This window comes from Daktulosphaira vitifoliae, unplaced genomic scaffold (assembly GCF_025091365.1).
Source record: "Daktulosphaira vitifoliae isolate Bord-2020 unplaced genomic scaffold, ASM2509136v1 Scaffold_4, whole genome shotgun sequence".
In the NCBI taxonomy this organism is placed as follows: domain Eukaryota; kingdom Metazoa; phylum Arthropoda; class Insecta; order Hemiptera; family Phylloxeridae; genus Daktulosphaira; species Daktulosphaira vitifoliae.
Window position 1 is genome coordinate 4,248,354 of NW_026099575.1, and position 27,833 is coordinate 4,276,186.

Here is a 27,833-nt window from a genome sequence, read left to right on the forward strand (position 1 = left end):
TATAAGAGTGTCTGAATTTCGGAAATATTTTCAAAAGTTAGATGAAAACGTTATACTTTTATACTATATATATAGTATTTATCATAAACAAATAACTTTTATCCATACATTTTTGAGGGTAATGTCTTCGACTAGATACGATTTGTGATCTTTTGACGTATCATTGAAAGAAATCGGTTCGATGAGAGCTGAGAAAAAGTGGTAACAGACACAAAAAAAAAACACATCTTAGTGAAACCAATACGTTCTCGGCTTCGCATCGAAGCTAAAAATGTATTTATAGCATAAGATGTTGGTGTCAATATTTTTCTATATATCTGACGAATTGATCACTTTATTTTAAACATATTTAAAAAATATCACTTATTCCATTTAATAACAAAAAATAAAAATGGACAAATATTCTATAATTTTATAAGTAATTACAAATTGGATGATTATAAAAACAGTCAATCTCGTTAAGAGGAAAATAATACCATACGTCTTAACGGATGAAAATAAATAGAAGGATAAGAGAGAAAAATATTTTTTAGTAATTGATGTTTTTTATTTCTATTAAATTAATACAATTCATAAATAACAATATTTAACAACCACAAGTAGTTGGAGCAGCACATTGGATTGGAGCCGGGGCAGCTGTTAAAAGTGGTAACAAAATACTTAAAATAGCTGGGTTAAGGGGAGTTGGAACTGGGGTTGGAAGTGAGCATGGCAATGGTGATGGGAGTGGAACTGGAGCTGGTGCTGGACATGGCAATGGTAATGAGTTAGTGGCTGGGAGTGGAGTTGAGGCAGGGGTCAAAAGTGATAACAAAGCGTTCAAAAGAGCTGGGTTGAAGGGAGCTGCAGATGGTGCTGGTGCTGGGCATGGTAATGGAAGAGAGACTGGGCCAGAGGCTGGTAATGGTAATGGCAAGGGAGAGAGTGGTACAGAGATAGGTGCTGGTGCTGGGGCTGGAATAAAGCATGGAGTAGGAGCTGGTGCTGGAGTTGGTATGGCAGCTAAAAGTGGCAACAGAGCGCTCAAAAGTGAAGATGATGAAGAGCATGGAGCTGGGGTTGGGACTGGAAGAGGTAATGGAATAGGTGCTGGGGTTGGGACTGGAAGAGGTAATGGAATAGGTGCTGGAGCTGGTGCTGGGGCCAAAAGTGGCAACAAAGCGCTCAAAAGTCCGGAGAGTGAAGATGATGAAGAGCACGGAGCTGGTGCTGGAATTGGGGTAAGAAGAGGTAATGGAAGAGGGGCTGGAGCTGAGGCTAAGATTGGGCAAGGTGGAGATGGTGCTGCGGCCAAAAGTGGCAATATGCTCAAAAGAGCAGGACTAATGCCAGGTGCTGAACATGGAGAAGGTGAAACTGGGATGGGAGAACAAGGAAAACCACATGGTCCTGCTTGAATCTATAAAATAATTGAACAAATATTTAATTATGTATTTAATTATAATATTTGTAATAAATGTAACTGTGAATTTTTTTGACATACCTTTGCTACTACAGCAATTGCCAATGTAATTAAAATTTTTGAGCAGACCATTTTTGCTACTCAAGCTACGACTTGTTCCAAATGAATGATAGGTAGATGGTAGGCAACAGATTATTTTATAGCTAATTATTATTTTATCTATATTTTACGTAATAACACGTCTAACACTATTAATTTGTTCACGTTGATAATACGTTAGACAACGCGTAAGGTCAATCATGAATTAATTTTTAAATATCAGCAAAATCAGGATTACATTTTTTTTATTTAATGATATAAAATAAAAATGTTTTCTTATAATTTATTAAATTGTTTTGAAAGTGCGGAGTAAAATTTTAAGTATTAGTTAATAATAAAAGGTTTAACAAGAGTTAAATTATACAGTAAGAAGTTTTTAAATTCGACATTGATACAAAAATGAAAATATTATTAATTGGTAAACATGATTCCCTATAATGTAGTTAAATTTAAAGTATTGAACAATTTTCAATGATAGCTCATTAATGTTGACGTTATTCAAAGAAAAATCTTTCATAAAAATTATTAAAACTTCTTGAATATTAAAAAAAAAAAATATTTTTAACTAATGCCATTAAGATTAAAATTCAAGAATGTCGTATATTTCATAAGAATTTTAACGATTTTAACTATTACAGCGAAAAGAATATATGATAACATTTTGATTAGAAATAAATCTATGGTAGTGAATCTTACAAGCCGGTTTGAAATTATTTTTATGGAAAATAAAAGTAAAATTTTACCATTATTAACTCAAATAATATAAAGAAACGAGGACGTATGCATAAATGTGTATCTCTCTTTTTCACAGGTAAAAAAATGTTTGTTCAAAAAAGATGAGAGAAGGAGTTTAATTTTAATTCTCATAAATAAGTTATATTTTATTTGTGAGAGAGAGATGGCAAAAATTGTATCAACGTCTTAGTGTAAATAATTCATTTTTTATATAAATTTATGAACCTGTATTATGCCATTAAAATAGGACAATATCAGATGTCATTGGCTCTAATTTAGCTTTTATTATTAACAACTGTAAAAATATAACAAAAACGACTGCTCACGACGTTTTAAAATTCAACGACAATTTAAAAATAATAAAAACATTGTTTTGTTGTATTATCCGTAGACTTAATAAAATGACATTTAAAAAACATTTTGCTACGTTTGAAAACTCCATACATAGATTAAATTTCCGCATATATATATATATATTTTTTTTTTATTACATAAAACAAAAAAGAATGATTCATTATATTGTATTTGTTTTTTATATAAATTAACTATCATATTCGTTTTAATCTCAGTATTTTTATGTCGGGAGAAAAAAAAATTAAATCACTCGATTAAGATAATAATTTTGGTAATAAATATGTAGACTGTAATCAATTTACATTATTACTTTTTAAGGTCTAAAATCGTGTTATTAATGTCAACGCAGCATAGATCGCCATGAGTTTATAATATTTATAAGTTTAAGATTATAAATAATTCATTCAATCACGTGTTGTGCCTAACTGTGTAGGTTGACCAGGATTTGCATAAGCAATAGATTAAATAAAGGATGTCAAAAGTCAATAATTAAACAATAAATAATAATACCTAAATTATTTTAGTATGGTTAAAAAATTAAAAAACTATACCTTTTAAATAATATTTAATTAAATTATGAAATTCACAATTAAAAATTATTTATGTGAACATATAATATCATTTAAATACGCATCAAAACAATGAATGATAGTAATTGTTTATGTTGATGATGATTAACTGATTTTACATTAAGTAAACCTCTATAAAATCATGATTGTATTAGTTATTAGTATCGTATATTAGCATATTAAATTATAATATAACTTTTATAAAATGTTACCCCTAAATTGAATCTTTGCTAATATCTATATTAATGACATAATTGAGAATAAAAATAAAATAAAACATACACGAGTCTTATCTTCTATAACTATTCTATTACATACAAATATTATAGTTTAAAATTGGACAATTGTATAGGGATTTAGTAACAATTTTATGAAATAACAGTTATTCTTTTAAGAACGAAACATTCGTTCATATCTTCTGTATTTGATAGCTGACTAGCAATAAATAACAATTTATATCATACAAATTTTATTTAGAAACTTAATACAAATAAGATTTAACTAATTAATTAGAATATGTTTTTATTTTGTAAACACTTGCGTAGCATAAAAATAATATTATATTATATAAATTAATAAGACGCACTATTTTAGAAATATATAAAAAGGATTCTTTTACAGTACAACTTTTGTTTTAATAAAATAAATAAACAATTATTAATAAATTAAATTAAGAGCCATGTAGCAAAATTAAAGGAACTGAAGCCGGAGTAATACATTAGGCAAAAGCTAGTATTTGACGCTGGAGCTGGTAATTGAAGATAAAAATGGTAACAAATCGCTTAAAAAAGCTAGATTAAAGAAAAATACATCTGATGCTGTGCATGTCTATGCATGAGTTGCTGGAGCTAGTGCTGGGCAAGGTTCTGGGACAGAGGAAAAAAGTAATAACAAAGCTCTCAAAATAGCTGGACTAAGGGTTGCTGTAGCTGGAGATGGTGCTGGGCACGGTAATGGAGTTAGAGGTACAGGGATAAGTGTTGGTGTAGTTTTTGGAGCACAACATGGAGTTATCGATGGAGCTAGTACTGAAGTAACACATGGAGCTGAAGTTGATACTGGAGCAACGCATTGAGTAGAAGTGGGTACAGGGCATGACAATGGTATTGAGGCTGATGTTGGTGCTAGTACTGGCAATGGAGTAAGTGATACAGGGATAAGTTTTTGTGTTGTGGCTGTAACACTACATGGAGCGATTGTTGGAACTGGAGCTTGTATTGGAGCCAGAAATGGCAACAAAGAGTTCAAATGTCCGTAGAGTGAAGACGACGAAGAGCATGTAGGTGGCGCTGGTACTGTCGCGGGGAGAGGTAATGGGAGAGATGATGGAATTGGGGATGCACAATTGGTAGGAACCATGGATGACAGAATTAATTGTAATACCGCTGGACTAAGTGTCATCGGGAGAGTACTTGGAGTAGATTTTGGGAGAAGCAATGGAGTCAGTGGTACTTGGATAAGTGGTGCTGAAGCTAAACATGGCAACACATTTAAAAGAGTAGGGCTAACGCCGAGCGCTCTACATGGTGGAGTCGATACTGTAGTGAGAGTACAAGGCAAACCACATGGCCCGGCTTGAACCTGAATATTCATAAAAATTAGTTATACAATTTTTTTTTATGAGATATTTTCTTAGTTTGAGTTATTTTTTAAATTTTCGATAACATCATTTAAGGGTTTTTTGTCATACGAAATCCTTTATTTAATTTCCTGCTTATGATAATTAAGGTCAACCTATACACTGAGGCACAACACGTGATTAAATGAGTTATGTAGTCCGTCTACCTGTAAGGACATGAAAATAAGATATTTGTGCAAAAATTAAATATTATACTATAGAATAAGATTTTTCGTAAATAATTAAATTAATAATTAAGAAGGGCTTTTATATTATTATTGTCATATTAGCATTAAAATCAAATTTGTGTAAAAATTTGAATTTTATTGTGTACACTATTTTTAAAATATATGAAAAAACGTCAAACTAACAATTCTAAAACTATGTTTGATGACTGAATTAATTTTTCTTGAAAATTTGTAACTTTTAATGCAAGTATAAATTCAAACCTATTAAGATTTATGTTTTACTATTTGAAAGAATGTTTGCTTATAAGTAAATGTTTTTTGTTTATAAGCACTTCAATGATTTTTAACATATAAACAAAAAAATGATTAACAATTTAAATAAGAACGTGTTAATTTTTCAGTTATTTATCAATTATAATTTATTTTTAAATATTCTTTACCTTTAGTATTATATTAAAGGAAAAAAAATTATTACATTTAAACGTATAAAGTACTGAGACATCTTAAGACATTTATCACCTCATAATTTCATTTTTTCTAAAAACATTCAAATTTATAAATATTGTAAAAACTTTTAATACTAATAATATTAATACTGCCTGTTAATGTAAATTTTATAAATGTATAAGTAAATCTACACATACACATATGTATATATTTTAATTATTATATTTTATATTTTAATAATTAAGGTATAAATTTTAATTTAGGTTCGAGTAAATTTATATAGTTATTTTGGATATGATATCAACTATTCCCTCGTTTATTTGTAGTTGCCCTTTTCTAATACAATCATGTTCCCGGTTATTATTAAGTCCTATCTTAGCAAATATACTTTCCATTCTATAGTCACACGTTGCCACATGTAATTATGGTCCAAAACCTTTAGCAACACTAACCCGTCATTAACTTCATGCACTCAACCAATTCGATTTCACTAATATATCCATCATTATACTCATTAACATATTTTCCATCATTCATTCCAATGTCAACATAACTAATTTTAATTCCTCTAATTTGCACACTTTATTCTGAACCAGCATTATCTACCAATTATTTAGCTCAACCTTACATTCCAATAAACTGTAATGAAATTATCTCATGAAAAATATTAAATCACATAAAACTTCTATTAACTAAAACAAAAATATGAAAATATATCGATGAAAAAATATTTGATAAATGCCTTCAATTGCAACTTCAATAAATCTTAAAAATATTTTATTAACTTTTTTTATTGATAATTACATTTAATGAAACATTTTATAGTACTTTAAATTTATACAAATTTAATTTTACTAAATCCTATAAAAAGGAATTTTGGTATACTAAAAATAACTTTTAAAAAAAATGTTTGAGTTGTTAGAAGCATTGCCAAGATTTTTTTCAATTGAGTGTTGATAGATTTACAGCTTTTATTATACAAAAATTATAAAAATCTTTAGCATGTATTTGTAGGCTTCTGGGTAACATTTGAATGTTATACTACAAAATATTAAGTATTAGTATTGTTAACAAAATAAAATCTTTAAAAATAATTATTGATCTTAAATTTTAATTTACAGAAAAAGTAAAAAATTATACTGTTATTATAAAAATAGGGTCACAAATAAGTACTAAATTGACAACTTGAACTTCATTGTATTATTTATATTTATATAGGTTTATGTGGGAACATGCGGCCAGTGTAGTTTTACTAGTTTGATATTTCTTCTAACGTGTAGACCACCAACACTTGTTCTTTTAATTTATCACCTCTTATAGCCATAGCGTTATCCTCAGCTTATCCAAGTTCAGCCGTAGCACCAACTTTTCTTCTATTACCTCTTCTTACTTCTACCCAATGATCTTCATCAGCTTCCCTCTCTAGCTTATAGAATACACTATTGCCATTTTTAGTCGAACACACAAGTTTTAACTCAATTTTTCGTTCAATGCTCTACTTCATTATCAACTACAGATTCTACTTTTCCTTTCATTAACTCTTAATCCAAGATTTCTAATTATTTTAATACCACTTTACACTGCTACGTCACGTCTATCACCGTGTATTTCTCTATCTCTATTTCCTCTTCCATGGCCATATCAAACAACAACTTCAGTTCCTTGTACTTCTTAGTGTTTTGTAATCACTTTTAACCACTGAATCAGATTAAGCCCATTGTATTACTTCTTCTCCAGTAGGTCTTTCAATATCATACCAAACATCAACTCTAAATATTCTAAACGCTTTGTTGTCACTTTTGACTACTGCATTTTCTCTAACTCAATGTCTAGCCCCTATTTTCTTTTTCACGACCGGCTTATTGTGGGCCGCCCTGGAACTGCTGTTAGGTGTTACTTCAGGGCGGCCCACGTCGTTTTAATAATTCACATCACTACGTTGTGAATCAACACGAATTTAATCAAGAGCTGATTTGCAACGTGGGGTGACCCACTCAAATTAGTCGGATCCCAGAGTGGAAACCGTTAGGGAGGGTTGGCAAAATAACTCACAAAACAAAACATAAAACATATAAATAAGAACCTAAGGCACCGGCTTAAACCATTACCTTAGGTGCTCCTGTGCGGCGTAGCTGCATCTGTCTCAGGCGCTCCGTTTCTTCCTTCTTTTTCAAGACAGATTCAGCGAACGCTTGGATGAGCAACCACGCTTGCCGGCTAACCAACATCAGGTCCACTGTGGACCCGACTAGAAACGTTGGACCCTAGTCGAGACTCCAAAGAATCCCGCTCCTGAACCCACGCCTTGCACGTTTCATTTTTTTAAGGGCTTCAGTTATTGAACTCGATTTATTTGGTTCACTTCTAATCCCTGCATATAATATTGTCATATATAATTAACTAATTCATATTTATATTATAAAATTATTATTATCTTACAAATTTGATAACGCAAACACTAACCTAGTTGTTAAGGGCACCAATTAGTGTAATGTAATTAATGTTATTACGTAATAAGAGAACCCATATTACTATTAACCAATTTGTTAGTAATCATTTTTTTTTTTCAATATTTTCCTAATCTTATATTTAAAACGAGAGTCTCAACTATTTTATAGGAACCCATCGAGCGAACATTTTGGATGACAGAACGTAGAATTTTATAATATACAAACAAACATTGAGAGCAAATTTATAGTTTTACTGTTAATTTTGTACATGAATAGATAATTAAAAATTGTCTGATCATAGCTATAATTATTATTTAGCATTATAATAATTGAGGTATAAATGCGGTAGTGTTATTACATGAAACAGAAAAAAAACAAATTTTTAGTTCTTCTTTTAATGTAAAATTAATTTATGCAGCTTTTTTTTTCTTTTTGAGCCCTTTTTAGTAATTAATTGATTGTTGTTCATTCGAAACTATTAGTCGTCACATGACAGTAAAACTGCTCTAAAATCTTCTTTTGTCAACCCTTACTTCGCATGTAAATCGGCTTAGATTACAGCGATCTAAATGGACAGTTCCGTTGACTGGTTTATCAGGAGTTCATGTACCTATCATTAGCATTATAGTAGTGTTTTGTGACTCTATAGTACAATGTGGATCATTGTTTAGCTGTTAAAACCTGGATTTTGTATAAGAATACGGGACACATGCCGATAACCTTTGTGTTATCACATATTACCGAATTGTTTTCGCATTTGCGGAACCTTTGTTCGATTGTTCGTCACAAATTGATTCATTGCTCAGAGTAGACGATTTTGATCAAGTTATTGATGGAAAATATTTAAATTTTGTCACCAGCGGTGTTCCGGTTATTGTTTGGACGGATTATAATTGATCCATACAAGTTATTTGATGATCCTGTATAAACTTGATAGCGTAAACTAACCTAATTGTTAAGGGCAATAATTTAATTACGTGGTAAGAGAACCCAGTCATTAGGTCATTTAGTAACCAATTTGTTAATAATCACATTTTTCAAGTCTACATAAAAACGCAAATTCATCAGGCCAACCGTTTGATAAACCTATTATTATTTATTAGCTATTAAATAGAGAATGTTTTAAATTAAATGTTGAGTGATCAATAATTAGTTTTGTAATATTACTCTTTGACATATTAGTAATTAATGATTTACCCATTTCACCCATAACTAAAATTTATAATAACTCAAAAAGTAATATAAAACCGGTTATCGGTCATAATTTTATAAAAACTATTTCCATCTATAACCATTTCTCATTTAATAGTATAAAAATGAGTAAAGGTTGTTATGTTAAATGTTATTTGAATAAACATCTTTAAAATTTTCGGTTTATTTAAATTCAAAATGATACATATATACAGGGTGATTTTTTTATCATAACCCACTCAATTACTTGCAGAATAATAATAATTTAAACATTTTTTTTTTTTATTATCTTTAGTTACACAGTATTCTTGAATTTTTAACTATGTAATACTTTTTAAGTTCATCCCTTATGCCTTAGAGGGGGGTCAACTTTGTTTTTTTAAATGGAAACACATATTTTGAATTTAATAAAATGTTTGAGTTTTTAATTTAATAGTAAATGGCATTTGAATTTTTAATATAACTTTATTAGCTTATTAGATATAAACATTTAAAGTTTCAAAATTTTGAGTTAATATACATGTATAATACACATGGGATTGTAAATACAGGTAGCTAATTGGATTTTTATGACATTGCTGTCTCAGTCACGGATTGTTTATTATCAATTATGATTATCAATAGATATACTTTCTGTATTGTCAGTTAGTGTATTTATAAACTCATAACAATGTGCCTTACTACAATTGATAATAACAATGCTGTGTATCTGCTAATATCGATGTTATAAAAAACCAATTAGCTACCTATATTTGTAATCCCTTGTGTATTATACCTGTATATTAATTCAAAAATTTGAAACTTTAAATTTTTATATCTAATAAACAAATTAAGTTTTATTAAAAATTCAAATGCCATTTACTATTGAATTAAAAACTCAAACATTTTATTAAATTAAAAATACGTGTTACCATTTAAAAAAACAAAGTTGACACCCTTACCAGGCATAAGGGATGAACTTAAAAAGTATTACATAGTTAATAATTCAAGAATAATGTGTAACTAAAGATAGTAATAAAAAAAAAATTTTTAATTATTATTATTCTGTAAGTAATTGAGTGGGTTATGATAAAAAAATCACCCTGTACAAAATTTACAAAATATACAAAATGATAATCTCAGTTTTACTTTAATTTTAACAATTTATTAGAAATAACTTTATTTTTAAACCTATTTAAAAAGAGTCACGTGTACCCAATAATTATTTAATTTGTCTTCTATTTTCCCGTGTTGCGCAATTGTTGATATTTTTTTAGTTGTTGTTAAAAAAATAATAATAATAATCTCACCAACACTTGGTTTACAAATGTATTAATACACAGCAAATCAGGTTAGACTATTTGTCAGTCAATTTATATTTGTCATATAAAAACATTGTAAAGTTTTTTCATTTATGTAGTTTACAAGGTTGTGATTATGTTTATGTAATTTATTTAAGTGTCATATTTCAATTTAGTTGTCTTAAATACATAATATAACATGACACTTCTTATCGAAAATGAATTATTATTGATAAAAAATATAAGATCATTAGAAATTAATGAAATAAAAAAAAACTTACTAATTATAATCGACTATCAATAAATACCAAAATCATTATTGGTAAATAGACATTAATATTTATAGTAAACATACTATACATTTATAAAAATCCTAGAATTAATTCTTAGGGATTCAGAATAAGTGTTACTAACTAGAAAACTTTAATTTAATTAGTAAAAAGTAATGTAGGTAATCGGAATACATTTTTTATGGATAATTCAATAAACAAATTCTTCTTTTTACTAATAATATTTTAAAAACAATTTGTTTAAAGTCTTAGGATATTTTGATTTTAATTATAGATTAATACATAACATATTTATATACTATATATGCAACAAAACATTTGCATAGCAAAACAAAAAAAGCAGAGTACCCAGCTATAATTTTTTACAAAAAAAAATCTAGTATAAATTGTTTACATTAATTTTAGACCTAACTACACTTAATGATATGTTTATTTTGGACTAAAATTAAATTTTATTAAACAAAAAATCTTCATATAAGAAATAAAAATTGCATTCCTTTCATATTGATTATTTCTGTAGACGTCTTTACAAAATCAAGTTATCTGACATAATTAATTTTTGTAGAATTAATTATCATAGTTTTTGACGTTAGTATAAAATCATAAATTTTATGAATATCCCTTGTTACTCTAAGTATGCAACCACTCGCAATAAAATTATTTTTAGCCTCGACTTTAAATTTTGTATACCAACTTTTTTAATCGTCATTAAGCGATTACTAAATTAAACGCTGTTCTGTTTTCATTTGATAAACAAAATTGGCGAATAACACGTATAAATGATTATTTTATAAAACTTTCAAGTGAATAAGCTATCTTCATTTTGATAAAAATTTAAAAGACGAATATCTTATAGTTATTTAATTTGTAATAATTGTACATAAAAGTCTAAAATTACATATTCTATCTTCATAAACATTGTAATTATTTTTTAGGGCTTTCAAAACCATGTTCGTGGTCAACACAGAAAAAGAATTAGAATCTTAATTTTAATGACTATCTTTTTTTCTTTTCTAGTCTGAAAAAAGTTAATATTTTACAAATTGACATTGACATAAAAAATAAAGTCAAGGTTACCTCTGCATTTCTTGAACTTAATTTTCAACTGCGGCAATTTTTTTATTCACATAATATTTTTAATAAATGAATTGAATTCAACTAACAAAAATTAAATAGCTAGTCATTAATAAAAAAAATATATTCCATCAAATGAATTATATTTTTATTATTGTTATTTTTACTGTTATTATTTTAGCTTCGATGTGAAGCTAAGAAGGTATTAATTTTACCATAATGTGTTTTTTTTTTATGTCTGTTGCCACTTTTTCTCAGCTCTCACTGGACCGATTTCTTTCCATAATACGTCAAAAGATCACAAATCGTATCTAGTTGAAGACATTACACTTAAAAATTGAAAAAATTTCCCTCGTTCCCCGCAAATGGGGGAAATCTCCAAAAAAATTACAAATTTAAAAATCGGTACATTTTGTCTTTTTTTTTCTTAAAATTTCCATAACTTTTTCAAAAATAAACAAATCAACATAATTTTTTTTTATACTAAAACCTTAGATATTTCCCTTTTATTTGATATCATTTTTTTGAAAATCTAACACCTGCTTAACCTTAACCTGCTCATTGGGGGGTATTTAAAATAGCAACTTTTTTACAAAAACTAACTTTTTCAAATTAATTTTTGAAAATGTTCCGGAAATACTGCGTCCTTTAAACATATATTAAATTAAAGCTTATTTTATGTACTATAAAATGAAAAAAATAATTTATCCCGACGATCTTTTTTTTATGCGCAAATGGCTACCGTATTCAAAAATATGCTATTTTCTATTCAATTCTAGGTTTTGTATTTTATTTTATTTTAAAATATCTTATCAGGAGAATACATGGTGAAAATAGCTACCGTATTTAAAAATATGCTATTATTGTGTTAAAATTCTTGGTTTTGTATTTTATTTTATTATAAGGGGATTACACTGATTTTCATAAATATTATATCAATCTAAATGACATAGTATAAAAAATTAATCATATTTAAATTTTTTTATTTCTTTGAAGTCGAGAAAAATAACTTTAAAATTTGAACTAGCTAAATTTCCATTTTTATTAAGTGACGAATGAGACGTACGGTTTTTGAGACGGTAACACTTGGGTCTTTCACGACTGTGTCACTGAATTTTTTTTTAATTCTTTTTTAATTATAAAAAAAATGTTTAACTCATTTGATTTTTATCTCATTTAGATTCAATAACTTCAATAAATATCAAGGATTCTATTACTGTAGTCTCCTCTCGTGAGGATAAATTCATATTAATATTATTTTACTATGTGGGTTTTTTTTTGTAGCTATCATTTATTTTCTCATTTCCCATTTGACCTACTTTTTTGACAAATTTTTTTTTTAAATTAAACACTATCTACAGATTTGCATCGAAGCGTTTTTTATGATAGTGATTTTAATCACTGTTAGATATCATCTATATGATTATATCTTACGAAATCTTTTTTTTTTTTTATTAAACAGTTACGACTAATAATGAATATTATAAGTAAGGAACAAAGATTTATATTTGGATTCAATCCAAAAAAAATATGTAACATTTACCAAGTCAGTATATTATCATTATCAAAATCGTCGACATTCTTGTGAATAATGAACATCGCTAGTATAAGTAATAATTAATTAGAATAAATTTTTGGGTCACCTACGTTTGCCAGCTTGGTGACCGATTTTAGTCCCTTTAGAATTATCATGAGATGGAAATTCAAATCCCTAAAGGAAAAGAACTCTTACCCAATAACAACCTTTTTAAACCCATTGGATTGAAAGGAACAGTAATCCAACAAGTACGAACCACCACAATACTGTCAGTAATGCATTGAATTATAGAAAATTGTATCTGTTGCTTACCACGAACTAAACTTTGATTAAGCTTTGTTACCGTTGTCTAACGATGATATAAATTTAATATAACTGTCATTTTAGCTTCGATGCGAAGCTGAGAATTTTTAAAATATAGCTATATAAAAGATTATTATTATTTATTTATTTTTTATTTATAACTTATAGGTTAGTGTAATGAGTTATTGTAATTTTTTTTTTAGACGAAAGGGGTGCGGTGTTGCCATAAGGTGGTTGAAGTATCTTTTTAATGAAATCCTATTAGAAGGAAAAATTCCAAAAGAATGGAGGAATAGTATTGTGGTACCAATATTTAAAGGTACAGGAGACATGTAGGATTGTGGAAATAATCGATGCATAAAGCTTATAAGACATAGTTTGATGATTTGGTAAAAAGTAATAAATAATACAATAAGAAATGAGACACCGGTATCTAACAACTAGTTTGGATTTATGCCTGGTAAGTCAATAATGGAGCCACTATTTTGTGTAAGACAACTAATAGAAAAGTATAGGGAAAAGGTTAAAAAGCTGTGTATGATATTTATAGATTTGGAAAAAAACGTATGAGAGTACTGATAGAGGTTTTAAAGTGGACATTAATGAGTAAAGCAGTTCCAAAAAGGTACATTAATATAATAATGTATATATATGATGGCACTTTTACCAGGGTAAAAAGCGTAAAAGGAGTAACAAAAGGTTATAGAGTAGGAGTGCACCAAAGTTCTGCTTTAAGCCCTTACTTATTTTCTATAATGACGGATGAAATTACTAGAGAAACAAGGAGAGGTGCCGTGGTGTATATTGTCTGCTGACGATATAGTGTTAATAGGAGAAAATAGGGAGGAAATTAATCAAAAGCTAGAGGTGAGGTGATCAGCTCTTGAAGAAAAGGGTTTAAAAATAAGTAGGAATAAGACAGAGTATAGAGTACAAGTTTGACAAATGTGAGTACGAGTTAGGTGAAATGAGAATATCAGTGACAATAGGCCAGGACGTGATAGAAAAGGTGGAAAGTATTTAGGATCAGTTGTATAAAAGAGTGGTATTCACGAGGATGCAAGATACAGGATTAAGTGCGGATGGTTTAAGTGGTGAGAAGCGTCTGGTGTGTTACGGTATAAAAGAATTCCAATGAAGCTGAAAGGTAAATTCTGTAAGCCTGTAGCAAAACCAGCCATGATGTATTGTACTGAGTGTGGGGCGGTTGACAAGAAAATAGAGCAAAGAACGAGTGTAACAGGGATGAGAATGCATAGATGGATGAGTGGAGTGACTAGAGAATATAGGATAAAGAACGAATATATAAGAGGAAATATAGGTGTAGTGTCAATCGTAGATGAGAGAAAATAGACTTGGATGTTATGAGGAGAGAAGAATCGGAAGCTGTAAGAACAGTTTTAGAAATTAATGTTGTAGGAAAAAAAGGTAGAGGAAGGGCAAAAGAGATTGAGGGATGTAATTGAATGTGATTTGTGGAAGAATGATATGCGAGATCGTGTTAAGTGGAAGTTTAGAATAAGGGTAGCTGACCCCAATAGATTAAAGCCAGGAAAAAGAAGAAAATATATTAACAAATATAGAATTTAGATTTGACGAAAAATGACACAAAATTCTTCTCTTAGATAATGCTTTTTATTAATATATCATTGTTGTTTTTTGAAAAGAAGAAATATTGTTTTCAATAATGATAAAATAATAAAAATACAAACAGTACTTATAACCTTTTATTTATCATTATTATTAGTGAAAACCAAAAACTGAAACTATAATACTATTATTCAATAAAAAACAAATTCATCCATTGAATATAACCAATATATACATATAGATAGCCTTGTAACAAAAGAAAAACTTACTTATTGATAATAAAAATTAATTTGAAAATATATTTGATAATTGTTAAGAGATAAAGCTATATTATCTATATTTTTTTTGATATTAATATCATCTGATTTGATTAGTATACTATAGTCTAATTTTTACAAAATGGTAGCGGTATTCTTAAAAATAAAAAAATTAGTAAAAACATTTAATTAATAAATTTAATTTTGTTTTTAGTTATTGCAATATAATATCCCTGAAATTTGGTTTGATATGGATATCGTTGACGAACCCTAATAATCAGGCCATTTAATGGTACGCAATAGTTATTGTTAATTATCAGTTTACCAATTAACAGTATATACCTATAACTATACAAAGAATAATTCAAAGATTTGAAACTTATAAATTATTATATTAAATAAATAAACAAAGTTCATTTATATAAAAAAAAATCAAACGTATTAAATTAAAAAAAAAAATTGAAAACCCTATAACGTATAAGAGATGAACCAACAAAATATTTAATAGAGGATAAAAATCAAGAATTATATATTACTGAAAAAATATAAAAAATAAAATTCTCAAAGTTATCATTTTATTATTAAACGAGTGGTTCATAAATCACGGATGATATACAACTCATTTAAAATATACTTAGTTTAAAATATTGTTTAGATATCTTTTCCAGATAATTGTTAAACCAAGATAATTCAACATATATTTTGCAAACTATTAAAAATACTATAATATAATACAGACATAAACAAATAACACTTATAAATAAAAATGTACAGCTTATTTATTTAAAGGTATGCATGTTGTTTTATTTTAAATAGAAACAAAGCATGCAAAAAATTATTATGATACCCATACTTCAAATAATAAAAAGTATTGAAAAATAATTTAATATCAAGTTAATTTTTAATATAATTCAGTTTATCTTTCACCAATAAATCAATATTGTGTATTGAATTTAATTTTATAATAATAATACACTATTTTACAATAAACAAAATTTATTAGCATAGATTTCATATTATTATTATTTATTTCACATTAAATTATGATTATATAAAATAAGAAATATAAGGTTTAAAAAAAAAAAAAAAATGAAAAAACTACTTAATATTTATTTTGGTTCATTTTTTAATCTGTCATATATCTCATCACAGTCTTCATTTTTAATATGTTTCCATCCATCTTTATTAATATGATACACTAAAAAAAAAAAAAAATCAAAAAAGAATTTTATAATATTAAGTTTATAATTTTTAATCCAAGAAATACCTCGAACAATTCCACCACTGTAAGCATCTCTGTGAGTAGCATGGAAAATAGCTCTCTGACCAAGCTTTTGAGCTTCATCATCAGTTAAATCCCATTTATAACCAGAATCAAGTACACCAAAAGCATAAATTGATCCTGAACCAACAGAAAATACTTTACCTGGTGTTCTAGAACCATCATTATCAACATAAAATAATGATGGACCCTATTATAACAAGGGAAAAATTATAGTTAGTGTTTTAATATAACCACCAATAATAAATTTCATCCAAGAATATATATTTTTTAACAAACATTTTTATCATATCCAGCTAGCATCATTCCAATTGAAAGCCCATATCCTTTATAATAGTAAATCATATTAGACATAATTTTAGAAGCTGCTGTAACACTAATGCGCTCTTTATTTCTTAATTCATGCAATCTGCATTGCTTAGAAAGAACACGATCCCAATAGACACAATCGGCAGCTCCACCAGCTAATGTTCCCAACATGTAATCATTCAGTTCAATAATTTTCTTCATACATTGTGATCCAATATATTGACCTCCAGTAGCTCGTGAATCTGCAGCTAAAATAATGCCTCCTTGATACATGAATCCGAGTGTAGTAGTACCATGATGAAAGTTTAGTTTTACTGGACGACCCATAGTATCACGAGCTGTGATAATTTGTAAATTTTTAACAGGCTAAAAATAAAATTAATTTTTAATTTAATATATTTAAATAGGATTAACAAAATAACTACTTTTTTTAGACTTGAAATACCTTGAATATATAGTTTTATGATTTAAAAGAAGATTGAGGGAAATTCAGAATTTTTTTTTCAAAAATCTTTACTATTTTCTGTGATTTCATTACTCTTCTAAGGAGTTGGTTTTAATGTAAAATTAATAATTAACTTCATTCTATAATACAATTTAAGACTAGTACCAACATATTCAGATTATTGCATATAATTTTTCAGTCAAATGTTTACTGTCTATATGATTTAAACTAGAAAAAAAAACACAGCACAATGGGGACGTGGTATAGTTGGGTCCAGTATAGATGATACCTGACAGTGGTTTAAATCACTATCATAAAAAAGCTTCGATGCAAATCTGTAGTGTTTAATTTAAAAAAATTAATGGATTATTCCAAAAGCAACATGATCTCCTATTTCCTTATTTATATCCGACTTACAAGTTTTATGATTTATAAGTGTAATATATTATGAGAAATGGTTAGATTTAAAAAAAAGTAAATTAAATAAAAGAAGTATATAAATAGTATTTATCATAAAAAAATTGTATTAGTCAATACATTTTTCAAAAAGTTATAGCATTAAAAAGTTAAAAATATAAAAAATAATTTTTTACAAAAATTGTGTTTTTTTATTAACTTTAATGCCCGTTTTCACCATGAAAACAAAATAAAGTTTGAAATTTTTTTTTTTCATAATAAAATATATTACATTAGCTTTAATTTAAGATATATATAAAAGTTTCAGTATTTCTGGAACACTTTCAAAAGTTAATTTTTTGTAAAAAAGTTATAATTGTTATTTGGGAATGTACAATTTAGCGTTTGGTTGGGTTTAAAAAATATAGCGTCAAATCAATTACCTACTCTATCTGTTGTATATTAATATACACTACACTATAATGATACTTTAAATAAACACATATGTATTTGTAACATTGTGTCTAATGCAAAATAAATTTTAGTACTCATATTAAATGTAATGTAACTCGAAAAATATTTGTTTAAATTAAAAAATAGAATAAACCTTTTTTGTTTAAAATTTCTTTTTAAGCAACTTTTGTACGAAACTTATTTGTAAGATAAATATTTTTTGAGAAAATAAAAAAGCTTATATTTTTGAACTTTTGCAAGACTGTAAAAAAAAAAAATCAACTCCAATCGATGAAGAATTTTAGTATGTCATACATGTCTTAATTCAACTTTAAAATAAAATTTGGTTGGGAATTTTTTTCGTCATTCGCCAAAATTACTCCTTCGTTAACTGGCCTAAATTGTAATATAGTTTTTTGTTCACATTACTTTTATAATTTTTGATAGTTGTATCTTTTTTTAAATCAAAAATAGTTTAATTTTGTAGTTTTAGTACTAAAAATAGCAGGACAGCATAAAATACTTGGTAACACCTGCACCTTTTATAAATATCAAAAAAATTTTTTTTAGATAATTATGTGGATCTTTTTTATATTTTTCTACTTCCTCTAATAGGTTGTTTAATAACATACAACTAGAGTCCTTAAATTTTTTCTATAAAATGAAACATTAAAGGTTAGAGGTAGTTAAAGGACTAAAAATATGTGTATTTTAAACATTTTTTTTTACAGTAGTTTAATTAGTTAAAAAATAAATAAAAGAAAGTCATATTATGTTTTAACTATATAAGACAAAAAAAAAATTATTGCAGACAAAGTAATGGCTATATTTATAGGACCCTTTTTCAAAAACCTTATGACAAGTGTAATTCAAAAACCACTCAATGGATTTGTATAGAACTTATTTAACTTATTGAATGCATAAAAAACTAGTACCTAAAGAGCGTTTTTTGTGTTTATTCAAAATTATAATTTTCATGAACAATAAATTAGTATTATTTCTCTTAAAAATATGAAAATAAATTATCAGAGGCTTCCATATGGTTTATTTTTCAAAAAAAATATTTTTGATCAGATATTAGATTATAAAACACATGATTATTTTTATTGAATTATTTACATGAATCAGTAAAATATTATAATGGTAACTGAAAATCATGACTCTTGAGAGAGAGTCTAACAATCATAGCCGCCATAACTTTGTCTAAAACAAACATGATATAATAACTGCTTTATTTGTTTTACAAAATAAATCTAACTGTTAAAAAGACTAATTTAAATTCTCATTTTTTACCTCTAACTACCCCGAATCCTTTAAAATAAATACAAATGTTTGTCAATACTTCTTGGCTATGATAATCTATGTTACTTACATTTCCCGGTATGGTGTAAAGATTCATTTGATCTACAGTGTTATTATTTTGAAATGTATCAAATGCTTCTTTTTCTTCTTGTTCGCACTTGCTTTTGAACATTGAATCCTCTGAGAGCCCACTCAATGTTAACATAGCCATGATTAATCAAAAGTATTATACAAATTTTACTAAATTAATAACTTATAAGCTGAAATAGCTAACAATTTCACAAGAAATGACAGAATAGTATTAGAACAAAATAAGAGTTATGAATTGAAATTTTGTTAACTTATCATTATCCAACTAAAACTACATAACCTCAAAAAGACTTAATTATTCTACGTTGCCAACAATTATAAAATAAAAAAAAAATTGAAAATGAAAATTATTATTCTAAATAAATATTTCCTTTGAATTATTTTATATTTAACACGTTTTTTTTATTTAATCTGATTGAAAATGTTTTAAAACATAATTTATGTGGCTAACCTCAAATATTCGAAATTTGGCACCGTTGGATGCGTCCAAAATCCACATTTCATTCTGGCTGTTGTGACTTGTGGAACGGAAAATAAATCCTGTTCCTTTTCAAGTAGTTTTCACGTGATTCAATTTTTTAGAATTAGGTAAGTGGAGTTAAAGTTATTTTTTCAAATAATAGAATAAATATTTTGTGTATGTATTATAAATTTTCATGATTAACTACAATTATATAATTCTAAATGAATCTATTTTAAATATTTTAAACGTAATGCCGCTTTTAAAATTGCACGTTTTTTATATTTAACCTATGTACTTGTATTATTTTGAAATTAATTGACTAACGTTTCATATTGCTTTTAGTTAATTATATATTTATCTTTGAACCTAATTGACTAATTTATAGTATAATTAGTCTCATTATTATTTGAGGTTATGTTTTTTCTCTACAGGATTAGGTCGTTTTTAGTGAGATGGGTGGTTATAAGTATGTACAGGAGGTGTACAGAAAAAAGCAAAGTGATGTATTACGCTATTTACTCCGTGTCCGAGTATGGCAGTACAGACAAATGACCCGTGTCCATCGTGCTCCACGTCCAACTAGACCTGATAAAGCTAGGCGTTTAGGCTACAAGGCTAAACAAGGTTACACATCTTATTATTTTATTAATTGTATATTTTAATAATACCCTTATTTTTGAAAACAGGATTTTCTATATTTAGAGTTCGTGTGAGGCGTGGTGGACGTAAACGTCCGGTACCCAAAGGTGCTACTTATGGCAAACCCAAAAGCCATGGAGTTAATGAACTGAAACCTAAACGATGTCTTCAATCAATTGCTGAGGTAAGTGTTCTATTATTATTAGCCGCATTAGTAGCATTAATACATTGACAAACATTACTGTTACACCAGTAATATGAAAAATTCATATCATGGTATTACAGTTATGACAGTATTATTTTAAATGGTATCAAATGATAGAGAAAACCTAACTGATACATTTTGTAGAAATTTTTGCCTAGATTATAGATGTCAGTCAATGTTAGATATCTTAAGGTAGTTAAAATAAAATTCCATTTTACTAATTTTTATTTATTTTCTTTCAAAATGATGAATATGTACCATGCACCACTCCTTATTATACATGAGGAAAATTAACTAGATTTTCTGATATGAAATAAGTGAAATAGATGTAAAAGTTAAATTATTATTGATAAATGATTGATTATTCATTTTAATAGTCATAAATAGTTTAAGTAAAGTTAATAAGATTATTAAATAATATATTTTCAATAATAATAGTTAGAATTAACAATTATTAAGAAGTTATTTATTTAATTTTCATTTTTAAATTATAAAGAACTTCAAATACATAAAAACACAGTTAATATTAATTAATATTAATGAGATTTATATGATGATTATGTACCATGCACCACTCCTTACTATATAGATGAGGAAATATATCTAGGAAATCTGATTTAATCTTTTAAATAATAGTAATAAGTTATTAATGATGACAAATATGTATAAAATAAATACTGATAATATTTTATGAAGTACTAATCTTCCTTGGATGTCTGAATACTTGAAATTATAGAAAGAAATCATTTAAAATAATTGTGTGATGACTATGTACCATGCACCACTCCTTATTTTATATATGAGGACAGGTATATATTATCTGATTTAATTGTTAAGAGACTATTTTTTGTGATGACTATCTAGTAAAATAAATACTGATAATATTCTGTGATGGTTTAATCTTCCTTGGATGTCTGAAAAAATTAGTTTCCAGTAGTAAATTATATTGAACATTTTCATGATGACTATGTACCATGCACCACTCCTTATTTCATAGATGAGGACAGGTATATATTAACTGATTGTACCACTTCTAGCTCAATAATAAGATACATTTTATAGCTGATAAAATTAATGTTTTAATTTAATAAATATTTCAATGATTAATAGTTTTTATTATTACTAAATCTTTCTTAGTTCTAATGATCTATTTTAATATTACAATAACTATAAGCATTTTTTATTATTTTAATATTATTAAATCAATAGAACAATATATAATTAACTTTCATGATGATAAATTGTGTTTTTTAAATAAATTCCGAAATAATTTGTGGACAATCATACAATATTGTTCCCTTGGCTATCTGAATTGTTAATATTTTAAATATTTAAATATTTGAATTGATGATGATAGATTGTGTTTTGTAGATAAATTCTGAAATAATTTGTGGACAATCATACAATATTGTTCCCTTGGCTATCTGAAATTCTTTTAATATACAAATATTTTATAAAAAATAATTTTAAATTTACCCAGTTATTTATTATAATTATCGTTGAATATATCAATTTGTTATATATTATACTGATTCATTTTTAAAATATCATTGATTCTACAAAAAAAAAAAATTAGAAACATGAGTCCTTGTGACTTAATTATTTATTATTATTTATAACTAAGTGAAACCTTATTAATTATTAATTTGATACTACATTTTTTCAATTATAAATGGTGTGTGATATCTGAAAATTTAATGTTGACATTATCTTGTTTGTTCCCTTGGTTATTTGAAATTATTTATTTTTTCTTGTTAATTATAATTTTTTTATCATTTTGTTGTTTAATAATAATAAAATTTTATATTAACTAGCATACTTTTTTTAGGAAAGAGTAGGACGTCGTTGTGGTGGATTACGAGTTCTTAATTCTTATTGGGTAGGACAAGATGCTATATTTAAGTTCTATGAAGTAATCACTGTTGATACAGCTCATCCAGTAAGTTAAATTTATGTTTGTTGTTAATATTGTATAAAATATAGTTGACATGATGATATTTTATTTGCCATGCACCACTCCTATTTTAAATAAGATGAGGATAGAGGCTATCTGATCTCAACTAATTTTTAAATAAAATTAGTCTTCAATAAACAAATGTAACCTTTATTTTTATTACATATCTAGGCCATCCGTAGAGACCCAAAAATCAATTGGATTTGTAATGCTGTGCATAAACACAGAGAATTACGTGGAAAAACATCTGCTGGTCGCAAATCCCGAGGTCTTGGAAAAGGTCATGGATTCTCACAGACAAATGGTGGATCAAGAAAAGCATGTTGGAAACGCAAGAATACTTTGCAATTACACAGAAAACGATAAACACATTTTTAATATATACTGTTTTGTATTATGCTTTATTAAACAGCATTGTATATGTTAATAAAATGGTGTTTATTTTACAAAGTGTAATAATTATTTCAAATATTAACTTCTTTCCTAGATTCAATTAAAAAAAAAAAACATTTTATTTTAAAATAATGAATTTTTTATGTTAATAATTAAGTTTGTACTATGAAAACTATTATTTTAACTTGGTTCTTTACTATAAAAAAAAAGCACTAATTTGATTAATCAAATGCTCAGTTTTTTATATATATCCACCAATTCAGATTATAAAGTTGCGAGTATAATTTCTTTTTGTAATTACTAGAACATATATTAACTGGTTACACATGTTTTTATTTCAATAATATTTAATTACAACTAATTAGAATTATCATTGAAACAAATGATTTATCTGGCTGTAATGGACTGTATTAAAATGGAGTACTTCACGTATTTCTATATCTGAGTGTGTATTTCATAGAAAGTTTAGTTTTTTTTTTTTAATATTTATAATTATTCTTTTAATATATTAATTGTTAAAAAAATAAATTAATAAATTATTATCTATGTATTCTGAAAAGTTAAGTTAAAAAATAAGTATCTAACTGTGACAGCAATTTTTAACATTTCTTATTTTTTACATTATGGGCGCAAATCTGAGGAACTTTTGGAAATATTATTTAATAGGAAATTTGGAAGAATTATATAATTTCAAAATTCAATTGCAAAAATTTATATATTTATATAGTTGTATTTTTTAACTTTTGAAAACATGAAAAATAAAAAAAAAAATTTGCAAAACATATTTTTTATTAAAAAGTAAGAAATATAAAACTCATGACGAGATAAAAATTAAGTATTGTCAGATAGTAAATTCCACACTAAAAATAGGGGAAAATTATTAATTATATTTATTTTTGCCAATACTTTTCTTAAAATCCAAAAAATATAAGAACTTTTTCATTTTAAGACTAAATTCTATAAAATTGTAGCGAGACAAGCTATAATGTATTGTACAGTGTAGGGTGGTTGACAAGAAAGTAGAGCAGAGAACGAGTGTAACAGGGATGAGAATGCTTAAATGGACTAGTGGAGTGACTAGAGAATATAGGATAAAGAACGAATATATAAGAGGGAGTATAGGTCTAGTGTCAATCGTAGATGAGAGAAAATAGACTGATAGTTAGGTCATGTTATAAGGAGAAGAATCGGAAGCTGTAAGAACAGTTATAGAAATGAATGTTGTAGGAAGAAAAGGTAGAGGAAGGCCAAAAGAGATTGAGGGATGTAATTGAATGTGATTTGAGGAAGAATGATATGAGAGATCGTGTTGAGTGGAAGTTTAGGATAAGGGTGGCTGATCCCAAGTAATTGGGTTAAATGTGAGGAAAAAGAAGAAGAGCATATGGAGGGTTTAGAATTTAAAAAAACATATATCAATCACTTTTATGAGGAGCAAAATAAATTTTCATTTTTCACATAATCCCATTGAAAAAATCTATTTTTCTTTTAAAAAATATATATATTCCATATTATAATATAGATAAATATATTAGTGTACACCTATTTTAACATCAAAAATATTTTATATATTGGTTAAAATACTTGTAATTTATTTAATATATTTAATAGACAAAATTTATTCAACAAGAATTTAATATGATACTGCTAGATTCTATAAATCAAAACAATAAAAATATGAAATAACTTATTTTCTTTCATCAATCTTTGGCCCAATTCGCTTAATAATATAAGGTAAAATCTTTTAAAACATCTTTATAATGTAAGAGTTAATGACCCTAAATCATTAGAAATAATTACATGAATATTTTTTATCATTAATTAAAAAGGATAAAAATAATTAAACATATCACAGTAAATTTGTTTTACAATAATAAAAAAATATTATAATAATTGGTAACATCAGCATATTTAGTCTAATAATGTTTTTGGAAACAAATTCATCTTTACAAAATCATGAACAACCTACAAATTTAAAATAATATTTAATTCATTATTTTACACACAATTTTATCATAACAAACCTCCTTTAAAAGATCTTCTGTAATAATAGGATATTTCATAGTAAAACCTGTTTTATTTAATTTTGAACCATTCATATGAACACGGTAACCTATTAAATGATCTTTTTGTATAAATGGTGATAATGGAGTACTATTAACATCAGATTTTGAACAAGCTTCGGCCCATGGTATGGAATGTTTATCATTTGCTTCAACTGCAATGCTATCTAAATCATTCTAAAACAATTGTATAAGCCACATTCTTAATATAAGATAAATATTGTCAATATTAAAGTTAACATATATACTTGACATAATGAGGAAATAAGAGTGCCTAAAAACTCATGCTTAATTCCGAATATTAATGAAACAATATCAGCAATTGTTGCCTGTGTAGTATTTCCATCATCAACAATATTATAGACTTCTCTATTAGCATTTGGTAATTTTAATAAATGCCAAATAGCTCTACAAACATCTTCAACATGAACCGTATTACAAGGTGTACTACCCTTCCATAATATTCTGATAGGTTCGCCAAAGTTTCGATACAATGAACCAATAACTAGATTCGGTGCTAAAATTAAAAAAAGAAATATCAAATTTACATTAATAACTGATACACTTAAACTTACTAAGGCCACATTTGTCACCAATACCATAAACAATAGCAGGGCGTACAATTGTATAATTTAAGCCCAAAACATCTTTTAATTTATCTTCAACTAAATATTTATACTTTGCAATAGAAGTTATAGGTGTAGCTTTTTCATCTTCTTTATATGGTCCTTTATGGTTTGTGGTGAATTGACCACTAGATATTTCTATATAACGTTTGATACCAAATTTTGCTGCTGCATTAGCACAGTTCATGCTAAGTTTAAGAATACTTTCTTCATAGATTGCATCAGGTAAATCTACTCGAGTTTCTCCAGCACAATTAATAACATAATCAAAAGATCCATTTAATGCATTTTCACAAGAACCTAAAATGTTAATTCAAAAATATGTAAATTAATGAAAACATCGAGGGATAAAATGATTATGGTAATATAACTAGTTACATAATTGGTATCTACAAGAGCCATGACTTCAATGGACATAATATTTATTTCTAAAGTGAGGTGATGAAACAAATAAATATAGTCCTTGATTTAAATCAGTAGGATACTATATGTTGTATAACCTTTCTCTATTAAAAAATTTTCAATATACCATTACAAAATATTTGGGGAAAATAACAAAGAGATAAAATACCATAGAAGAAACAAGACCCAATAAACATGTATACTAGAAAAAAAATCGCATAATTAATAAATACAAATTGATAAATTTTTTTATTCATAATTCATGATTGTTTGAAATTTACCCTTAATTATTATTATTACATTATTTTAAGTAAATTTCATTTAGTTATTCTTTTTTCATTTTAGTATTTGTCACAAATATTAATATTTTTCTAATATTTTCTGTTCAAGAAAATGAAAGTACATTAGTAAATGTTTTTTTCTAATTATCTTAGATAAAAAAAAATATTTATACAGTAATATCTTGTTATGAAAATATATTTAAGAATATTTATTCCAACAATAATTTTTAAATAAGACTTAGTTATGCCAAGGGAATCAGTCTTCCTACCTCCTACAATACTTAACTAACATTTTCTTTTGTATATATTTAAATAATTAATTATTACATTGATGGAGCAAAATTACTTTGGTGTATTAGGTTAGCACTACAAAATTCAACCAGTGGTGATTCAAAAGCTTTTTTATGAGTGTTATTCATCCAAGCTATTTGTGGTGGTACCTTGTCTACAACTCTTATAGCTGTAACCAAATTATTGTCAACTAAATATTTAACAATGTGACGTCCGATAAAACCACAGCCTGTGAATAATTAGAAAATATAGTAAAGTGTAATTAATTTTGAACATTTTAAGGGTTGTATTACCTCCTAAGATGATAACACGATCCGTGCACATATTGAAAAAGCAAATGACTAGACAAACTTGTTGAATCGATAATAATTAACTTTTATCTAAATGTAATTGGAAATTCGTAGTTGTAAAGCCGACAACAGAATAAAGCGATAAGTACGTCATAAAAAGGAAGTATGTACATGATTTGTATATATCATCGAACACATCCTCTCGTTATTTATTACAAAACGCACACGTACAATTGTTATTTGTGCCGACAACCAACTGCTATCTTTTATCATTTTATTTTATAAAATTGTTACTTTGATAACAATATTAAATAAAAAAACGGTAGCACAGTGGGGTCGTGGCATAGTGGAGACATTGCATAGTAGGGTCCAGTATAGATTTAATCTGACAGTGATTAAAATCACTATCATAAGAAACGCTTCGATGCAAATCTGTAGATAGTGTTTAATTTTAAAAAATTGATGGATAATTGCAAAAGCAACATCAACTTCTATTAAAATAAAATACAAAACCCATAATTATCATACAAAAATAGTATATTTTTCAATATGGTAGCCATTTGCG

At 26.7% G+C, this 27,833-nt stretch overlaps 4 protein-coding genes across 4 annotated transcripts; 1 reads left to right on the forward strand and 3 right to left on the reverse strand.

The window, feature by feature from the left end:
* Nucleotides 1-523: 523 nt before the first annotated feature.
* Nucleotides 524-1,594, reverse strand: LOC126904746 (uncharacterized). The gene is made up of 2 exons (XM_050683963.1): nt 1,484-1,594; nt 524-1,399 (listed from the first exon to the last, which is right to left on the reverse strand). Exons 1-2 carry the CDS (start codon nt 1,532-1,534, stop codon nt 587-589), a joined length of 864 nt encoding a protein of 287 aa, XP_050539920.1. The 5' UTR covers nt 1,535-1,594; the 3' UTR covers nt 524-586.
* A 14,768-nt stretch (nt 1,595-16,362) lies between these two features.
* On the reverse strand, nt 16,363-19,920 carry LOC126903689 (proteasome subunit beta type-5-like). The gene is made up of 4 exons (XM_050682063.1): nt 19,642-19,920; nt 16,946-17,341; nt 16,652-16,856; nt 16,363-16,582 (listed from the first exon to the last, which is right to left on the reverse strand). The coding sequence occupies exons 1-4, from the start codon at nt 19,780-19,782 to the stop codon at nt 16,494-16,496; spliced, it is 831 nt and encodes a 276-aa protein (XP_050538020.1). The 5' UTR covers nt 19,783-19,920; the 3' UTR covers nt 16,363-16,493.
* Nucleotides 19,921-20,081: 161 nt separating this feature from the next.
* On the forward strand, nt 20,082-23,372 carry LOC126903690 (60S ribosomal protein L15). Its single transcript, XM_050682064.1, has 5 exons — nt 20,082-20,249; nt 20,556-20,748; nt 20,811-20,947; nt 22,797-22,907; nt 23,094-23,372. Exons 2-5 carry the CDS (start codon nt 20,577-20,579, stop codon nt 23,286-23,288), a joined length of 615 nt encoding a protein of 204 aa, XP_050538021.1. The 5' UTR covers nt 20,082-20,249; nt 20,556-20,576; the 3' UTR covers nt 23,289-23,372.
* A 1,604-nt stretch (nt 23,373-24,976) lies between these two features.
* Nucleotides 24,977-27,523, reverse strand: LOC126903688 (uncharacterized). The gene is made up of 6 exons (XM_050682061.1): nt 27,272-27,523; nt 27,034-27,207; nt 25,954-26,304; nt 25,627-25,895; nt 25,340-25,555; nt 24,977-25,280 (listed from the first exon to the last, which is right to left on the reverse strand). Exons 1-6 carry the CDS (start codon nt 27,300-27,302, stop codon nt 25,227-25,229), a joined length of 1,095 nt encoding a protein of 364 aa, XP_050538018.1. The 5' UTR covers nt 27,303-27,523; the 3' UTR covers nt 24,977-25,226.
* Between the last annotated feature and the right edge of the window lie 310 nt (nt 27,524-27,833).

Coding starts and splice junctions, on each gene's coding strand:
- LOC126903689 (XM_050682063.1), bottom strand. CDS start 19,782: ATGGCTATGTTAACATTGAGTGGGCTCTCAGAGGATTCAATGTTCAAA. Junction 16,857..16,945: donor TAGCTGGATATGATAAAAAT/GTTTGTTAAAAA, acceptor TTGTTATAATAG/GGTCCATCATTATTTTATGT. Junction 16,583..16,651: donor CAGTGGTGGAATTGTTCGAG/GTATTTCTTGGA, acceptor TTTTTTTTTTAG/TGTATCATATTAATAAAGAT.
- LOC126903688 (XM_050682061.1), bottom strand. CDS start 27,302: ATGTGCACGGATCGTGTTATCATCTTAGGAG. Junction 26,305..27,033: donor TGCTAACCTAATACACCAAA/GTAATTTTGCTC, acceptor TTAACATTTTAG/GTTCTTGTGAAAATGCATTA. Junction 25,556..25,626: donor TTATTTCCTCATTATGTCAA/GTATATATGTTA, acceptor CAATTGTTTTAG/AATGATTTAGATAGCATTGC.
- LOC126904746 (XM_050683963.1), bottom strand. CDS start 1,534: ATGGTCTGCTCAAAAATTTTAATTACATTGGCAATTGCTGTAGTAGCA. Junction 1,400..1,483: donor CAATTGCTGTAGTAGCAAAG/GTATGTCAAAAA, acceptor ATTATTTTATAG/ATTCAAGCAGGACCATGTGG.
- LOC126903690 (XM_050682064.1), top strand. CDS start 20,577: ATGGGTGGTTATAAGTATGTACAGGAGGTGTACAGAAAAAAGCAAAGT. Junction 20,749..20,810: donor AGGCTACAAGGCTAAACAAG/GTTACACATCTT, acceptor TTTTGAAAACAG/GATTTTCTATATTTAGAGTT. Junction 20,948..22,796: donor GTCTTCAATCAATTGCTGAG/GTAAGTGTTCTA, acceptor TACTTTTTTTAG/GAAAGAGTAGGACGTCGTTG.